Source organism: Ovis canadensis, chromosome 7 (assembly GCF_042477335.2).
Source record: "Ovis canadensis isolate MfBH-ARS-UI-01 breed Bighorn chromosome 7, ARS-UI_OviCan_v2, whole genome shotgun sequence".
Lineage (NCBI taxonomy): Eukaryota > Metazoa > Chordata > Mammalia > Artiodactyla > Bovidae > Ovis > Ovis canadensis.
In genome coordinates this window covers 113,432,237-113,451,390 of record NC_091251.1, presented here as the reverse complement: position 1 = coordinate 113,451,390, position 19,154 = coordinate 113,432,237, and the positions used below count along the sequence as shown (strand labels likewise).

At 45.1% G+C, this 19,154-nt stretch overlaps 1 protein-coding gene across 1 annotated transcript; it reads right to left on the bottom strand.

Moving 5' to 3' along the window:
* Positions 1–646: 646 nt before the first annotated feature.
* LOC138443981 (beta-2-microglobulin) lies at positions 647–7,674 on the bottom strand. The gene is made up of 4 exons (XM_069597350.1): positions 7,427–7,674; positions 3,353–3,628; positions 2,801–2,828; positions 647–1,833 (listed from the first exon to the last, which is right to left on the bottom strand). Exons 1-3 carry the CDS (start codon positions 7,491–7,493, stop codon positions 2,815–2,817), a joined length of 357 nt encoding a protein of 118 aa, XP_069453451.1. The 5' UTR covers positions 7,494–7,674; the 3' UTR covers positions 647–1,833; positions 2,801–2,814.
* Positions 7,675–19,154: the final 11,480 nt, after the last annotated feature.

Below are 19,154 nucleotides of genomic sequence, written 5' to 3'. Positions count from 1 at the left end.
GTACTATGTCTATTGCTATTATAAATTATATATTTTTAATTTACTTTGTTACCAGTACAAAGAAATGCATTTTTATGTTTTTGTCCAGCAAATTTATTAGGATTAATAAGAGAATTTATCTTATTGACATTTCTATATAATCTATATATAGCATCAAAGTAATACAATCTTGTTTCTTCTCTTCAAATATTTATTCTTTTTACTTTTTTTCATTGTCTTCATTTGCTGCTGGGACCTCTAGTATAACATCACTCGAAAGGTGCGGTGGGCGTCTTAATTTTTTAAGGATTTACTTATTTGGCTGCTCTGGTACTTAGCTACAGCATGTGGGATCTTAGCTGAGGCATACAAATTCTCACTCACGGCACTGAGAGCACAGAGCCTCAGCCACTGGGCCGCCAAGGAACGTCCACGGTGGAACTTCAGGAAAGACCCTTATTTCTGATTTTACCTGTAAAATACCTATAATATCTATTAATGAGTGCATGTGTCTGCTTATGTATATTAAGAAAACTTCTATAAGTCTAAGTAAATTTGCCTTTTTCCCCAGCTATGAGTTTTTAATGATAAATTCACTGAGTATTGAAAATTAACTGAATGCTTATTGTGAATCTTTGAGATAATATAAATCTCCTTCAGTCTGTCATAAACCACATTAATAAATTTTATTATTGTGAAACATAAGATTTCTTTAAAATGAGCAGAATATATATACATTTAACAAAAAATTACAAAGCAAAATCTGTTGTAACTACCATCCATGTCAAAAAGTGAAACATTACTACCACTCCATAAGCTCCTATGCCATCTTCTAGTTGGATATTAAATAGTCAGCCTATGTTCTTTCTGAGGACAGCCCCAAAATATATTGTACATATTTAAATTACCAAAAATTTGTAACTTTCCCCTTCAGGGTAAAAAGTCCATCGAACACTTTACCATTGTTTACTCTTTCTATACTTAGGTTATTGTTGTGTTATTTTTCTAACCACTTTAGAAACCACTACTGTTTTATATTTAGATTACAAAATTGATACATTTCCATTACTCTCCCTTTCTCTCACATTTTGGGCCTTTCCTCTGCCTCAAATGTATCATCTAGAATCTTAGTGAGGATCTGACAGGTGCTGCAATCTTAGTTATCTAATAATGTTTATCATGCGGTCATTTTCTTTAAAGATTTTTATTGAATACAGAATTTTAGATAGCAAGTTGTTTCATCACATTCATGATGACTTTCTGCTATGTTCTGGATCCCACTGACATTGAGAAGTCAGCTGTTGTTCCTTTGAGAAGCTGAACACAATGTTTTACCATTGTTTTAAATAGTAAAACAAAATATATAGTAAAACAAGGCACAACCAAGTTTCTAACAGATATAGGAGATAACATATAAATTTTAAATGGCAAAATGCTTCATCCACAAGCTCCATAATTCTAAAAATTAACAAATTCCCATATTTCTAAAAATTATCTTTCCAAAATTTTCCCAAAACTGTAAACAAAGTAACAAAATTGGAGGCTCACTTTAATGTGCATAAGTATCTATTACCCAGTTTTGTATGAGAAGACACCCAGATGCTGATGTTAAATCTGCAATTGTCTTCCCCACCTCCACGATGCCAGCGCCTCCACCACGCCAGCGCCTCCACCACAGACACCTGCCTAGACAGGTCAAACATGGACAAGTAGGGCCCAAGGTAGAATTATAAAGAAAGTATTTGTGGCAACATGAATATGACTTCTTGTTATGTTCATAAAGCAGAAAAGCATAGCAGTATTAAAGAGCAAGGAAAGAGAATTTGGAATTAGACCAAATGAAGAATCTGCAATCTGAAAAAAAAAAGAGAAAAGGAATAATAATAAATACATTTATTTTAGATGACAGATAACACCACCAAACTTATCTAATTTTCACTGTATAAATCTCTGTTGATAAAACTGCAGATGATTTTGCAAACCTTTTAGTTTACCCCACTGGTTCTCCTAAACCGTAGAGAAGAGAGTGCTGGTATTAGAGTTCATATCCTCGCTCTAACACTTAGTAACTGTGTGACGCTGGGCAGGTTAGCCAAACTCTCTGATGCTCTCGCAAATTAACTTCCCTGTCCTACAGTGCAACAGGAAATGTGAATAGGTTTTCCATGCCAAGATACACTGAGTAATACAATTTCCCAGAAAAGCTGGATTATCTGCCTCTGGCCTCCACCTGAAGTGGCAGGGAAGTCCAATCCCTCCCTGTTCCATGCTGCTGGAGTTAGGTGTGAGAGCTGCAATACATCTGTTACAGTGTCTTTACACTGAGTTACAACAATCTTGTTTCCACTTCTCTCCTCTGTTGGACTGGGAGCTTTGAGACCCAACTACAGTGCCCAGACACTTAGGAATGGTGTCTCTGCAGAACCACGTCACTCTTCTCCTCAGGCTATTTGGCAAAGAGCTGCCACGCAAAGGGAGGGACAGTTCACCTTTGAAGGCCCAGAGGTGCCCAACATGGAAATGGCAGCAAGAGCAAACTCTTGCAGGTGCTGCCTCTGCCTGTAACCCCACACCTGCAGCTCCTCTGTCCTCCCTTTAGAGGGTTAGTGATGCTGGGAAAGTCACACCCAGGACCACGGCCTTCCTCATCTCCCCCGCTCCCAGGGGCAGGGAATGGGACCCCATGGGATTCTTCTCTGCCTGCTGAATTGTTACCCTGATTAATGTCTTCCAGACTGTGAGGCTTATCATATTAGAGCTGTCTGTAATGGTCCCCAGGATACTGATATTACAATAGGGTTTCTTAAGGTTAGAAACCCACCTTGATGGTGCTGCTTAGAGGTCTCGATCTGTGGAAAAGAAGATGGAGAAAGAAAACAGTTAAGTTTGACTTCTGAAATGCTGCTTACTACAAAAGTCTAAAATTGTTATGAACAAAGATGGCAGAAGAGCCTGTGAGGAAAAACCTAGACGTTTCCTACCAGCCGGAGATCCCAAGCCATCCAGAGAGCTGGAGGAGGCCAGGGTTGGAGGGCCCTACCGTAGCAGGGCTTGCACTCAAGGCCCGTGCCTTCCGGAGACCCTCCTTGGTCCTGGGTGTGCCCGAGGCTGCCAGGAGAGCCGAGGAGGCCACAGGGAACAAGCCTTGGGAGTGCCTGCGCACGTGCCGCTGCTCCCTGCTCTCACTGCAGGGAAGCCACTGTCTCAGCGACCACACTGTGCCCAGCTCTCTCAGAGGGTGCCACTACGCAGAGCTTCAGTAACACTCCCTGATAATCCCAGGATGCAGATGTCTTTATATCAAAGCAGCTTTATGCCGTGGCTGTGCTCAGATACAACTGTCAGTGGTTAACCAAAGAACTTGACAACTTACCCCACTTAACTATCTTGGGTTGTCTTAGAGTAACGTGATTCACTCGGCAGCTGTACTGATCCTTGCTGTTGGGAGTGAACTCAGCGTGGGACAGAAGGTAGAAAGACCAGTCCTTGCTGAAAGACAGGTCTGACTGCTCCGATTTAATCTTCTCCCCGTTCTTCAGCAAATCGATTTCAATCTGGGGTGGATGGAACCCATACACATAGCAGTTCAGGTAATTTGGCTTTCCATCTTCTGGCGGGTGTCTTGAGTATACCTGGACCTCTGGAATACCTGAGGAGCGGCAGGGAAAGACCCATGAAATTGCAGCGTATTCCACTTGGGGCTCCTTTGGTCTGAAGCTAGATCAGGCACCAAATGTTTATACTGGATCCTCCATTTCTCCCAATTCCTCTTTCCCTCGGGCCAAATGACCTTCCATTTTTGCAAAAGGCCACCTCCAGTTTGTGGGAAACGCCATGACTTAGTATGTCTCCCACATAATCCCCTACACAGGCCTTTCAGGCTTTTCCTGGCAGATTTCTGGTAACATCTTTTTCTGTCAACGGACACTATGCTGTATCTTTTAAGAACTGTGTGTGGAGGCTCCCAAGAGGGCTTCACGGCTCCTCAGCACACAGAATCTGTATCGCTCAAGAGTCTACATGATTTGGCCCCAGTCGACTGATCGGGCTTCATTTCTCACTTCACACACCCTCCAGAGTGGCCACATCAAAAGACTCCCATATTATACCCTGTTTCAGCCCCGCCAGTTATTTTCCTCACATTTGCTTCTTTCTTCCTGGTCTCCTGTCTAGATGCACACCCACCAGACTTCTCAGCAGGTGCCTAGTACAGAGCCCTGCACAGCGCAGCTGCCCGGTAAACGGCAGGTGTAATCATCATTACCTCCTCGCTCAGGTCCCTAACAGAGTCCACCCACGGTGTATTTCCACAGAACACAAGCTGTTCACCATGTCTACAGTTCACGTGACAAACCTCTATCTGAACGTGTACCCGATTCATGAGCCAGACAAGAAAGAAGCAAAAGGGAAACACTGACAGGAGCTGGGAACACCTTAGATGAGCTGGGTGAGACCAACAGAAAGAGTGAGGCCTGCGGCAAATGGGAAAGATCAGACTCTCCATCAGGACCAAGTGGTGTAATGCATGTGACGGTGGGAGCTGCGTTGTTAATGAGCACGGTCAAGTGACTTCCACATCTGCCAGGCTGCGAATATGACACATTGCTACAGAACAGGTGGATTCCAAAATGAGACGCACGTTTAGACGCTCCATGAGGATGTGGAAGAAAGTACTATAAGCTCTGTATCTACATTTTCTAAGTGAACTGTTAATGCTGCTAAACTTACAGACTGATATAAATATATGTATATAATCCACTTAGATACAAATGCACTCAGGGGACATGATTACAAAGGTCAGTTCATCCTCTATGTCCAGGAGGCACAGAGGAGGAGGAGTCCAGGCCACTGTGACTGGATGTATCTCTGTAGAATCTTCCAATCATCAAAGAAAAGATCCCTAGTCCCACTAAGAGCTAGACTGGAAATACTATGAAGCCCTGGTATTTTTCCAACGTTCAAAGTGAAGATAAATCAGAAACCTCTATTTACACCTCTATTTACCTCTATTTAAACCTTTATTTACATTTGAGCTTCTTATAAGTGACAGTTGAGTTGCTCAGTCATGTCCGACTCCTTGCGACCCCATGGACTATCGAGTCCATGGAATTCTCCAGGCCAGAATACTGGAGTGGGTAGCCTTTCTCTCCTCCAGGGGATCTTTCCAACCCAGGGATTGAACCCAGGTCTCCCCCATTGCAGGTGGATCTAATAACTAGACCATAATACATCCAACAGCACAGGTTCATCCCACCTGGAATCCTCCCTTTGAGGGAGCTAGGCAGGTTTGTGCCAGGGGGTGGGTTTGCAAGGGTATCACAATAGTGATTTCCAAAAGGAGGAGGTGTATCCGACAGGTCTGGGTTTGAATCTGGCTTCGGCCACTTACTGCTTCTGCATTTTGGGGAAGAGTTATTTTAGCTTCTGTAGTTTAACTGAAAATTTACGCCCAGACTGAAATAAAACCTACACAGGGGAAGAGCAGAAAATAGATCCCCCCTCTCCCAAAGTGAATCACACTTACATGTTATTTGTATGTCTTCTAGAAATCCCCTGTGTATTTTCCAGGCATGTATTCTCTTGGAAATTTTCTAATGAACATACTTTTTAATATCTGCTTGTTATTTTTTGAAAGCATTCTATGGCCACAACAAAATATCAATAGTGATAATACAGACATCATGTGTTTTTTTGGCAAATACATTTTAAATTCCATTTTCACATGAAAGAGAAATCTGAGCTTCACTGTGTTTAGAAGGTATCTGAACAGTGTCCCTGACAACCTGGGTTAGTGTGTTGATTATTCAGCCCTAGTTTTACAACCTTTCTGACTGATAAACCTTCACTTACTCAAAACTGAAAGTAGAGAGACACTTCATATTGGAAAGAACCAGGCAAGGAGCCAAAGGAGGAAGCCCTTTGCGAACAAAGGTCACAGAGGCCCACAGCTGCCCAGCTTGCTCCCTAGAATCTCACCCCAGAAGATTGTGGAAAACGTACCAGTGACTGCCCAAGGGGCGCACCACCAGGCCAAAGGCTCTGGTCAGGCTCTACTGTCTGCCACTGATCCCCTGGCGGGATTAACTTGTTTCAACTTTTCAGCCTCCAATTCCTCATTTGTGACACCCTGATGATAGGCAGTCTAGATTGGTCATAACTTTCCTTCCTTTATGACCAACGTAGACAGCATATTAACAAGCAGAGACAGTACTTTGTCAACAAAGGTCCAACTAAGTCAAGGCAATGGTTTTTCCAGTAGTCATGTATGGATATGAGAGTTGGACCATAAAGAAAGCTGAGCGCCAAAGAATTGATGGTTTTGAATTGTAGTGTTGGAGAAGGCCCTTGAGAGTCCCTTGGACTGCAAGGACATCCAACCAGTCCATCCTAAAGGAGATCAGTCCTGGGTGTTCATTGGTAGGACTGATGTTGAAGCTAAACTCCAATACTTTGGCCACCTGATGGGAAGAGCTGACTCATCTGAAAACATCCTGCTACTGGGAAAGATAGAGGGCAAGAGGAGAATGGGACGACAGACGATGAGATGGTTTGATGGCATCAGCGACTCAATGGACCTGGGTTTGGGTAGACTCTGGGAGTTGGTGATGGACAGGGAGGCCTGGCCTGCTGCAGTACATGAGGTCGCAAAGAGTCGGACACGAGCTGAGTGACTGAACTTCACTGATGACAGACACCGTATTTACATCGCAGACCCCTTTCAACAATTAAATGACAGCACACAGCGCAGGATAGACAGCTGTCAACGGGGACCTCTATGATTGTTATTAAAAGCGAAGTGTAAGGAGAACAAGAGAATTAACGACGAGCATTGGTTTGTTAAACCTCAAGGCATTCCACCAAAGTCTCCGAAAATTCCTCGTTCTGGTTTGGTCCCTTATTTGGGGAAAAGTACAGAGGGGCAGATGAACCTGCCCGGCTCCTGCTGGAAGCTCCAGGCCCTCAGGATGCCAGCTGGCCGACATACCCTGGCGGCGACTCCCCCAAAGCCCACGCGTTGTCTCCACCCGTTCGCAGCCCCCAACCCTGCCCTCTGGGACCCGCCAGCCCGCCCCCACCACGAGATGCGCGGCGGCAGCCAGAGCCCCGCGAAGCAGCGGAAGAGAATCCCTCCCCCACCTCGCCCGCCCTGAACCACATCCGCACCCAGGAACTCCGTCCCGACCCGCGCGGTACCGTCCGGCCGAGCCAGGGGCTCCCTCCCCACATCCCGGGGAAGCTGGCGACCTGAGGTCGCACCCTCTCCCCACTCCCCGCGCACCCCGCCGCTTCCACTGCCCGAGACGAAGCCGGCTGCTCCTCCACCGAGCTGGGATGGAAAACTTGGGAGCGGGACCGGGGTGGACAGAGTTAGTGCCCAGGGTGCCAAGTGGGTGTGATCGGGACAGGACGGGCTGGCGGAAGAGGGGAGAGAGGAGAGGACACTCACGCTGGATGGCGTCCAGTCCAGACAGCGACAGCAGGCCGAGAAGGACCAAGGCCGCGGAGCCAGCCATCCTTGCAGCAGCTGCGCGGGTGGCGGAGTGAGCGGCCGGGGGCCGCGCTCGCCTTTATACCCCGCATTCAGGCAGCCAATCGGAAGCCTGCCCGCCGGGCCGTCACAAGTCTCCGAGCGAACTAGGCCGGGGCAGGTTAGAAACAGGCTCCCCGTTTTCAGTTTCATTCTCTAGTAAGTCTCGTGATGCTTAGGAAGGCAGGGTTGGGCTCGGTGCCTTCGCTGCCTGTACATCAGCGCCCTCTTATCTGGGGTGCGCGCCCAAGCTTGGGGCGCGACCCGCTCACCCTAGAACTTCAGTGTGGACGGACCCTCGCTTTTTGGAACAGCACCGGAAAGGCTAAGGGACTCGCGTACCTTGCATGCCACAGCCGGTGAGGAGCCTGGCACCTGATTATCAGTCGGGAAAACTGAAGCATAGAACTGTTCAGGCTAAGGACAGAGGCCGAACGGTACTGGGCAGAATCAGAACTCGGTTCGCAATTCCAGCCCAGAAATACATTGCACGTCCTCTGGATTCCCTGGGCAAGAAAAGTTTCCAGGAACCTCGAGGCGTCGTGGTGCCAGCTCGGAGAACCATCTGGCAGGGAGGAGGACCTTCTTGCTTCCTGAATATTTTCCAAAATGGAAAGGCATTTCGGAACGTCTGTGCCAAGAAACTCTGGTCCGTATCTTGCCGTTGTAATTTAAGTAACTGATGGTTTCTGGAGAAATGACCACTGATAGTAAAACCTCTTCTAAAAGCAGTAACTGCCTAGAGCATTAGCGTATCTACCGAACTTTACTCCCTGCGACTTAGCACACTAGAATGGTGGTTGGCAGGGACTAGGTACTTGATGAACCGGATGAGTGAGTGTACAGATGAGAGGCTACTTAAACTCCTGAAGGAAGGAACGGCTGAACATGTGAGGGAGTCCGTGAATAAACCCTAGGCTGTAGGAATTACCTCGTTATATTTTTAGGGATAGGAAAACAAAGGCTGAGGTTACAGACTGGCCTGATATTGACGTCATTTGCGCTTCAGACACTCGGAAGATAGAGGACTGGACAATTTTAGTATGAATTTGGGTTGCATCTTCTGTGGACTCAAAGTTAGACCTATAGATTCTAAGAGGGTGTCAGTGTTACAAAGACTCGTTAAGAAAACTCCTTCTCCATAGATAACATAAAAAGGAGCTGACGTTACCTGGTGGCTGAGTCCAAGGATCATTTCTGGAGTGGAATACCCGGAAGAGGAAGTGAACCTGGGGGCCGAGAGTGGCAGAGGTCTTGGAAATCACCCTGGTGTGCAGTTGAAGGGAGTTGGGTGGTGCTTCCCCAGAGAGCCCAAGAAATGTCATCTAGATTCTTTCCCCTACTTTTAGACCTTTCGGTAATCCCTGCTGTGGAGCTTGAGTCGACACTAAAGAAAGCAGGTTACTCTCCACAGACCTAATGAAGGGGAATGTGCACAGAGAGAGCCCCAGGGAGCACATAGTGGGTGTTCTGTGATGACTGAGAGTCTACTACGATTATTGATGCTCTTTACCTACTTTTTCTACCAGCTCGCTCTATGGCTCTCTTGAAATAAGAGAATAATTGTCAGATATAATGTCATGAGGAAAGACATTCCTTCCCCTCCCATTTGTTTGTTGTTAACTCATTTAAGGCTCTTAAGGCCTGTAAAGTTATGACCAATCTAGACCGCATATTAAAAAGCAGACATTACTTTGCCAACAAAGGTCCATCTAGTCAAAGCTATGGTTTTTCCAATAGTCGTATATGGATGTGAAAGTTGGACTAGAAAGAAAGCTGAGCGCCAAAGAATTGATGCTTTTGAGCTGTGGTGTTGGAGAAGACTCTTGAGAGTCCCTTGGACTGCAAGGAGATCCAACGAGTCCATCCTAAAGGAAATCAGTGCTGAATATTCATTGGAAGAACTGATGCTGAAGCTGAAACTCCAATACTTTGGCCACCTGATGCAAAGAACTGACTCACTTGAAAAGACCCTGATGCTGGGAAAGATTGAAGGCGGGAGGAGAAGGTGGCAACAGAGGATGAGATGGTTGGATGGCATCACCGACTCAATGGGCATGAGTTTGAGTAAACTCTGGGAGTTGGTGATGGACAGGGAAGCCTGGCAAACTGCAGTCCATGGGGTGGCAAAGAGTCGGACAGGACTGAGCAACTGAACTGAACTGAAGGCCTGTAATGTTGGTGAATTATTTTCTACTGACCTGGGGGTATAGGAAGAAGGAGAGCTAGTGGAAACTTCTATAGTCCTTGTTTACCACATCACAGACAATACTGTAATACTTAAAATACTTACAAGATAGAATCTGATCTATTCCCTAAGAAAGTCTATTTTAAAAATGCTTTTTAAAAAAGCAGTGAAGACAGAGAAAAGTGCATTTTTCAATTTCTTCCTTTTTATTCTCGTACAAGAACAAACTTCTGGAAATCTACAAACATAGCCCATGAGTAGGATGAATGATGGAAATGGTGTTTTTGGCCCTAATGACTTTCCTAAAAATTTTTCCAGTGTTTATTCATAGTTGTAAATATTTCCAGAATGTGGAATAAATGGAACTTCATACTCCTCTGTTGGTAATGTAAAATGGTGCATCTACTTTGGAAAATAGAGAAAGTTTTTTAAACTTAATCATACACTGGCCATATGACCCAACCACTCCACTCTAGGTGTTTACCCAAGAGAAAATGAAAGTGTATGTTGATACAAGGGCTTGTGCAGAGCTGTTCAAAGCACCTATATTAGTAGCAATCAGAAATTGGAAAAAAGCCAAAGTTCCATCAACAGGCAAATGGATAAACAAATTATGGCAGCTATCGGAGAAGGCAATGGCACCCCACTCCAGTACTCTTGCCTGGAAAATCCCATGGACAGCGGAGCCTGGTGGGCTGCAGTCCATGGGGTCGCTAAGAGTCGGGCACGACTGAGCGACTTCACTTTCACTTTTCACTTTCATGCATTGGAGAAGGAAATGGCAACCCACTCCAGTGTTCTTGCCTGGAGAATCCCAGGGACGGGGGAGCCTGGGGGGCTATGATCCTTAGGGCTGAAATAATTAGGCTGAAAGAGGAAAAGTGAGATAGTGAAAGAGTAAATGTGCATGATTCTTTGCATTTAGATTCTAGGAAAGGCAGACCCGTGTGTGTAACAGAAGCAGATGGCTGGTGTCCAGGGTCGGAAGGTGCTTCGGGACCTTAAGGACACTTTGGGCGGGCGATGGACATGTCATTATCTTGAGTATGATGATGGTTTCTCAAGTGTACACATGCTGTTCAGTTCGGTTCAGTCGCTCAGTCGTGTCCGACTCTCTGCGACCCCATGAACCACAGCACACCAGGCCTCCCTGTCCATCACCAACTCCCGGACTCAGCCCAAACCCACATCCATTGAGTCGGTGAGGCCATCCAACCATCTCATCCTCTGTCGTGCCCTTCTCCTCCTGCCCTCAATCTTTCCCAGCATCAGAGTCTTTTCAATGAATCAGCTCTTTGCTTTAGGTGGCCAAAGTATTGGAGTTTCAGCTTCAGCATCAGTCCTTCCAATGAACACCCAGGACTGATCTCCTTTAGGCTGAACTGGTTGGATCTCCTTGCAGTCCAAGGCACTCTCAAGAGTCTTCTCCAACACCTCAGTTCAAAAGCATCAAATCTTCGGCACTCAGCTTTCTTTATAGTCCAACTCTCACATCCATACTTGACTACTGGAAAAAACATAACCTTGCTAGGCGGACCTTTGTTGACAAAGTAATGACTCTGCTTTTTAATATGCTATCTAGGTTGATCATAACTTTCCTTCCAAGGAGTAAGAGTCTTTTAATTTCATGGTTGCAGTCACCATCTGCAGTGATTTTGGAGCCCAGAAAAACAAAGTCAGCCACTGTTTCCACTGTTTCCCCTTCTATTTCCCATAAAGTGATGGGACCCAATGCCATGGTCTTAGTTTTCTTAATGTTGAGAAATAATGTTTCTTAATGTTTCTTTTTCACTTTCCTCTTTCACTTTCATCAAGAGGCTCTTTATTCTTCACCTTCGGCCATAAAGGTGGTGTCATCTGCATATCTGAGGTTATTGAGATTTCTCCCGGCAATCTAGATTCCAGCTTGTGCTTCTTCCAGCCCAGCATTTCTCATAATGTACTCTGCATAGAAGTTAAATAAGCAGGGTGACAATATACAGCCTTGACGTACTCCTTTTCCTATTTGAAACCAGTCTGTTGTTCCATGTCCAATTCTAACTGTTGCTTCCTGACCTGCATACAAGTTTCTCAGGAGGCAGGTCAGGTGGTCTGGTATTCCCATTTCTTTCAGAATTTTCCACAGTTTATTGTGATCCACACAGTCAAAGGCTTTGGCATAGTCAATAAAGCAGAAATAGATGTTTTACTGGAACTCCCTTGCTTTTTCCATGATCCAGAGGATGTTGGCAATTTGATCTCTGGTTCCTCTGCCTTTTCAAAAACCAGCTTGAACATCTGGAAATTCACTGTTCATGTATTGCTGAAGCCTGGCTTGGAGAATTTTGAGCATTACTTTACTGGTGTGTGAGATGAGTGCAATTGTGCAGTAGTTTGAGCATTCTTTGGCATTGCCTTTCTTTGGGATTGGAATGAAAACTGACCTTTTCCAGTCCTGTGGCCACTGCTGAGTTTTCCAAATTTGCCGGCATATTGAGTGCAGCACTTTCACAGCATCATCTTTCAGGATTTGAAAGAGCTCAACTGGAATTCCATCACCTCCACTAGCTTTGTTTGTGGAGATGCTTACTAAGGCCCACTTGACTTCACATTCCAGGATATTTGGCTATAGGTGAGTGATCACACCATCGTGATTATCTGGGTTGTGAAGATCTTTTCTGTACAGTTCTTCTGTGTATTCTTGCCACCTCTTCTTAATATCTTCTGCTTCTGTTAGGACCATACCATTTCTGTCCTTTATTGAGCCCATCTTTGCATGAAATATTCCCTTAATATCTCTAATTTTCTTGAAGAGATCTCTAGTCTTTCCCATTCTATTGTTTTCCTCTATTTCTTTGCACTGATTGCTGAGGAAGGCCTTCTTAGCTCTTCTTGCTATTCTTTGGAACTCTGCATTCAGCTACTTATATCTTTCCTTTTCTCCTTTGCTTTTCTCTTCTCTTCTTTTCACAGCTATTTATAGGGCCCACCCAGAAGCCATTTTGCCTTTTTGCATTTCTTTTTCTTGGGGATGATCTTGATCCCTGTCTCCTGTACAATGTCATGAACCTCCATCCATAGTTCATCAGACACTCTGTCTATCAGCTCTAGTCCCTTAAATTGTTTCTCACTTCTACTGTATTATCATAAGGGATTTAATTTAGGTCATACCTGAATGGTGTAGTGGTTTTCCCCCACTTTCTTCAATTTAAGTCTGAATTTAACAATAAGGAGGTCATATCTGAGCCACAGTCAGCTCCCAGTCTTGTTTTTGCTGGGTGTATAGAGCTTCTCCATCTTTGGCTGCAAAGAATATAATCAGTCTGATTTTGGTGTTGACCATCTGGTGATGTCCATGTGCAGAGTCTTCTCTTGTGTTGTCAGAAGAGGGTGTTTAGCTATGACCAGTGCCTACCCTTTGCAACACTCTATTAGTCTTTGCCCTGCTTCATTCCACATTCCAAGGCCACATTTACCTGTTACTCCAGGTGTTTCTTGACTTCCTAGTTTTGCATTCCAGTCCCCTATAATGAAAAGGACATCTTTTTTGGGTGTTAGTTGAAGTACTGCTTTTCAGACTCTTTTGTTGACTATGATGGCTACTCCATTTCCTCTAAGGGATTCCTGCCCACAGTAGTAGATACAATGGTCATCTGAGTTAAATTCACCCATTCCAGTCCATTTTAGTTTGCTGATTCCTAGAATGTCGCTGTTTACTCTTGCCACCTCCTGTTTGACCACTTCCAATTTGCCTTGATTCATGGACCTAACATCCCAGGTTCCTATGCAGTATTGCTCTTTATAGCATCAGAGACCCGGGGAGCTCATCTTTAAGTGACCTATCTTTTTGCCTTTTCATACTGTTCATGGGGTTCTCAAGGCAAGAATACTGAAGTGGTTTTCCATTCCCTTCTCCAGTGGACCACATTCTGTCAGACATCTCCACCATGACCCATCCATCTTGGGTGGCCCCACATGGCATGACTTAGTTTCATTGAGTTAGACAAGGCTGTGGTCCATATGATCAGATTGGTTAGTTTTCTGTGATTGTGGTTTCAGTCTGTCTGCCCTCTGATGCCCTCTCTCAGCTCCTACCATCTTACTTGGGTTTCTCTTACCTTGGACGTTGGGTATCTCTTCATGGCTGCTCCAGCAAGGCACAGCCGCTGCTCCTTACCTTGGATGCTGGATATCTCCTCACGCCGCCGCTCCTGACCTTGGACATGGGGTATTTTCTCTTGCTGCCGCTCCTGACCTTGGACGTGGGGTAACTCCTCTGGGCCGCCGCTCCTGCTAATAAATTAATTTATTAGCAGCCACCTAAGGTGTTCATTCTGACTGAATTCTCAGGTATGTGCTGTTATATAACAGGCAACAGATCCAAAGGAAATGAGACACAGAGGGCAGCTGTTTTGTGTGCTGAGAGTTACTAAGTCAGAAGCCATGGAAAAGAGGGCAAAAAACCTGGCAGGATCTCTGGAAGCCTAGTACTGTTATCACTAATCGAGGGAGAGTTACCTGGGCGGACTAAAGTTGAGACAGATGAAGGATCTGGCTGCTGAGGAATCTCTGCCCACAGGCTTGTTTGTAACCACCACACTCTTCCAAATGCCAATATGATCTCATTGGAAAATCATACCAACTGAGTATTAAGTAAATCAATCAGTACAGAGCTGTAAACAGTAGTAACCACAGTGTATCAAGTATTGACTGCTTTTTATTTTTAATTGCCGTTCCTGAATGTGAATATGGTTCTGCTGCCAAAATGGAGACGGAGGCCCACTGAGTGAAGGTGGGTGCACCCCCCCGTGCCTCTTGCCACTCACTCTCCTCCCCTCAGGAAGCAGTTAAGCTCTGCTGCCCATCCCTTCGTGGATATATTGGAATATTGTATATAGTTTGGAAGGTGAGAAATTTTTAAATTATAACTACAGAGCCTGCTCATTAGATGTTCAGAACTCAGTGTCCACTAAAAGCATAAATGGAGTTAGAGTTAGCCTCAGTCCTCAGCTTGGATCAAGAGCAGCGTTGGCTAAACGCTAAAGCCAAGACCCCCTAACAGTGTGGGGGCACAGGACAACCCCCGGAGCCAAGGCTTAGGCACCACCACTGCAGACCACTGCACCAGTGACTAAGCTACTGGCACAGCCTCCTTTCTTGGGTGTTTTCCCTTCATAGGCCCTTGGGTCTGCATCTCAGAACCTACCCCAAACTGCAGAATCTCAACTTGGATTCTCTATCCTGCCTGGGATTCCATGCAGCACTCTCAAAAATTAAGAATCTCCTGCAAATGTCCTTTTTCCCTTTCAGCAAATTCCTCTAAGCCCCACCTTCCCACTTCCCAGCTTGCTTGACTGACACCTGCCTCTGACCAATCAGACTGTGTGGTCCTTTCTGGCCACCCCCTCCTATGTTGAACCTGCATCAGATTCTTTCCTCTCTACTTTCTGGTTTCTTGTACTTTTCTAAACACGTCTCCTTAAACAGGACTATGAAGAAAGAATTGTTCAGTGAAGAATCAGAAATTTAAAACTAAATGAACAGGACAAAAATGCGAGGGATGTATACACATCAAACACAAGAGTAGGAGCAGTCTAGGCGCAAAGGAGGGAGCCAGTAAATAGAAGGTGGTGAATCTGTGATCATTCTTTATTTCATTATGTATTGTCATCATTGTTACTATCATTGTTAGATCAATTTGCCACAAATGGGTTTGCTAAAAGACAACTTATCATTTGTCAAATTAGCCAAAAATCTACTGACCAATGACAGCAAAATGGAGGTGAGACCTCTCCGGCTGCCACCCAATACCCTGAGAGCTGAGGGGTGAGGTAGGCTCCACCATCTGCCCCCAGAAGCCAGGCTTTGACAGTCGACGTGGCTTAGACAGAATTCACTCAGCATTTATTGGGAACAATGGAGATTCTACAAAATTAGGACATACTATAAATACTTACTGAACATGTTTATTTCTAGTTCACAATATATCATAGATATTTTCCATGTCATTATATACAGAACTGCCTACTTACCATTAACAATGCTAGACTTTTCTCCATATCACACCTTGTGGTAGGGAGAATAATGTCTCCTTCATCCCCCCCAAAAGATGTTTATAGCCTAATTCCTGGAACCTCTCAATATGTTTCCTTACATAGCAAAAGGGACTTTGCAGGTGTGATTAAGGATAAGAACCCTGAGATGGGGAGATTATCAGAGATGATGGGTCAGCCTAGTGTAAAGGTAAAGAGTCTGCCTGCAGTGCAGGAGACCCAGGTTCAAACTCTGTGTTGGGAAGATCCCCTGGAGAAGGAAATGGCAACTCACTTCAGTATTCTTGCCTGGAGAATCCCATGGACGGAGCAGCCTAGCAGGCTACAGTCCATGCGGTCGCAAAGAGTCGGACACAACTGAGCGACTTCACTTTTACTTTCACTGTCTTTAGTATAAACACAGAGGTCATTAAAAGCAGAAAATTTTCCCTGACTGTGGTCAGAGGGAGATGTGACTACAGAAGCATAATCAGAGAGCTGCAGCATGCTGGCTTTGCAGGTGAAGAAGGGGCCATGTGTCAAAGAATGCAGGCAGCTCCTAGAAGCTGGGAAAGGTAAGCTCATGGAATGTCCCATACTCTCCATCAAGAAAAGCAACCCTGCTTAATTTTAAGCCCAGGAGATTTGTGTTGAAATTCTGACTTACAGAACTGTAGGATGATAAATTGTGTTGGTTTAAGCTATCAGGTTTGTTGTAATTTATAACAGCAGCAAGGAAAAAAAATACGGCTCCAGAATCAGTTTTGCGCCTTTGTTGCCAGGTATCTAGATCAGTATAAATATTTGCCTTTTCCATGTTGTCTTTTCCTGTTGGTTAACCAAATCTGGCCACACAGCACACTCGGGATACTCTCCTGTGTGAGGGAGAGCTCTCATCAGCTCAACAGATGAGCGTGGAGGAGCTTTGCTGTAGCCTGGCTTGGTCAGGAGTCTTGGGCCCTGCCATTTCTGTACTATTTAACTCCTCCACCATGCAGCCAGTGGGCCAAACCACTCCTGCTCTCCCAGTGGTTGCCGTGCTGAACAGGGACTGAGTGTAAGAGCAGCAGCCCTCTAGTCTCCGGGATGACAGTGCCCGAAGCTGTGGCTTCTCTCTTCTTGGCTCGGCCCCAGCCTGTCCATCAGGTCTTGGTGTTCACAGCAGCCAGTCAAGTGCTACCCACCTCTACTGTCACCTTGCTAGGTGCTGGGTGCTGGGCTGGTCCAAAGAATTTATATTCTCAAGAGGAAATGTTTAACATGTTTCACATGTTTACATATTATTTGTTTCCTCCAGTTCCATTCTTCTTTCTCAAGATTGCTTTGGCTATTCGAGGTTTTTTGTATTTCCATACAAATCTTGAAATTATTTGTTCTAGTTCTGTGAAAAATACCTCTGGTAGTTTGATAGGGATTGCATTGAATTTGTAAATTGCTTTGGGTAGTATACTCATTTTCACTATATTGATTCTTCCAATCCATGAACATGGTATATTTCTCCATCTATTGATGTCCTCTTTGATTTCTTTCATCAGTGTTTTATAATTTTCTATATATAGGTCTTTAGTTTCTTTAGGTAGATATATTCCTAAGTATTTTATTCTTTTCGTTGCATTGGTGAATGGAATTGTTTCCTTAATTTCTTTTTCTACTTTCTCATTATTAGTGTATAGGAATGCAAGGGATTTCTGTGTGTTGATTTTATATCCTGCAACTTTACTATATTCATTGATTAGCTCTAGTAATTTTCTGGTGGAGTCTTTAGGGTTTTCTATGTAGAGGATCATGTCATCTGCAAACAGTGAGAGTTTTACTTCTTCTTTTCCAATTTGGATTCCTTTTATTTCTTTTTCTGCTCTGATTGCTGTGGCCTGAGTTTCTCTTAACTAGGAGTTTTCTTTGTAAACATGACAATTACAGATTAATCACAGAAAGTTGAGTTACCTGACTACAGATTGAATATAGATTTGGAAAGTCCCACTTTTCTCTGTCTACATATGCACCTATCCTACAATGCAAGTACAAGCACAGTTTTAGGGAACAGTATCATTTTTGAGATTTTCATAACTAAATATTATAATTTAATATAAAATAACAGTTAAAAATAGTAGTTTTATAACGTTAGCCTATATTCCTCAAAGGTCATGGCTTTGGAATAAATATCTGAGTTCTCCCCAAATTCATGTTGAAATCCTATCCTCCAAGGTGATATTATTACGAGGTGGGGGCGGTCCTAAGATGGCAGAGGAATGGGACAGGGAGACCACTTTCTCCCCCACAAACTCATCAAAAGATTATTTGAACGCTGAGCAAATTCCACAAAACAACTTCTGAACGCTGGCAGAGGACACCAGCCACCCAGAAAGGCAGCCCATTCTCTTCAAAAGGAGGTAGGGCAAAATATAAACAATAAAGAGAGACAAAAGAGTTAGGGATGGAAATCCTTCCCGGGGAGGGAGTCGTGAAGGAGAAGAAGTTTCCAAACACCAGGAAAACCTCTCACCACCGGGCCTGTGGGGAGACAGATTACATGCCTAGCCACGACTCTGGTATCCCAGACGCTTGAGTCCACCAGCAGTGAGTGGGGGCTGAACAGAGAGATGCATGCATGCATAGGGTGGAGACCAGGCCTGAATGCCCTGAAGACAATCTGAAGGAGCTAATGTGAGATAGCAACCCAAACTGTGGGATAGCCAGAGAGAAAAAAAAGAGAGAGAGAGAACTTTCCCGTGAAAAGCTCTAAGGTATAGCCTGGCCTGCTCACAGAACAAAGGATTGAGCAATCACCAGAGGAGAGCTAGCCGGCTGCAGACTGGCCCCTACCCCCCCACCACCAGAGGCAGAGAGGCAGGCAGGCGACAGCCAGAGCTGGAAGGCAAGGGGCAATCTCGGCCCCAGAGACAGCATCCTCCACCAAACTGTGAGCAGCCTCCCAGTTACTAATGAAGTCTTCCTGGGATCCTGGACAGTTGACATCTGCCAGAAGTCAGAGATCAGCTCCCCGGAGGAGACACATGGCACCCCTGAGATGCTCTTCCGCTCGCTGCACACCCAGGAAACTGAGGGGCTAGGACCAGGGAGGTGATAAGGCTCACCACCCAGTTGGGAGCGTGCACTCACCAAGCATGGTTGCCTGAGCTGCTCAGACCTGGGAAGAGCACAAAATGCAGTCCAACAGAGTCTGTGCCTTTGTGGAGTACCTGAGAACCTGAACCTGAGCAGCTTAGACCTGGGAAGTGCACACAACCCAGGGCCTGCTTTAGACTTCCCCTGCACAACCTGGAGCCTGATCAGTGTAGACCACGAAAGCACACACGCCGTGAACGGGGCCAAACCCAGTGTGGCCCAGACACTGCGAGCTCTCCCCACACATGCCAGTGATATTTGTTTGCAGTATTCCTCCCTCCCTACAGCACAACTGAACAAGTGAGCCTAGATAAGTGACCAC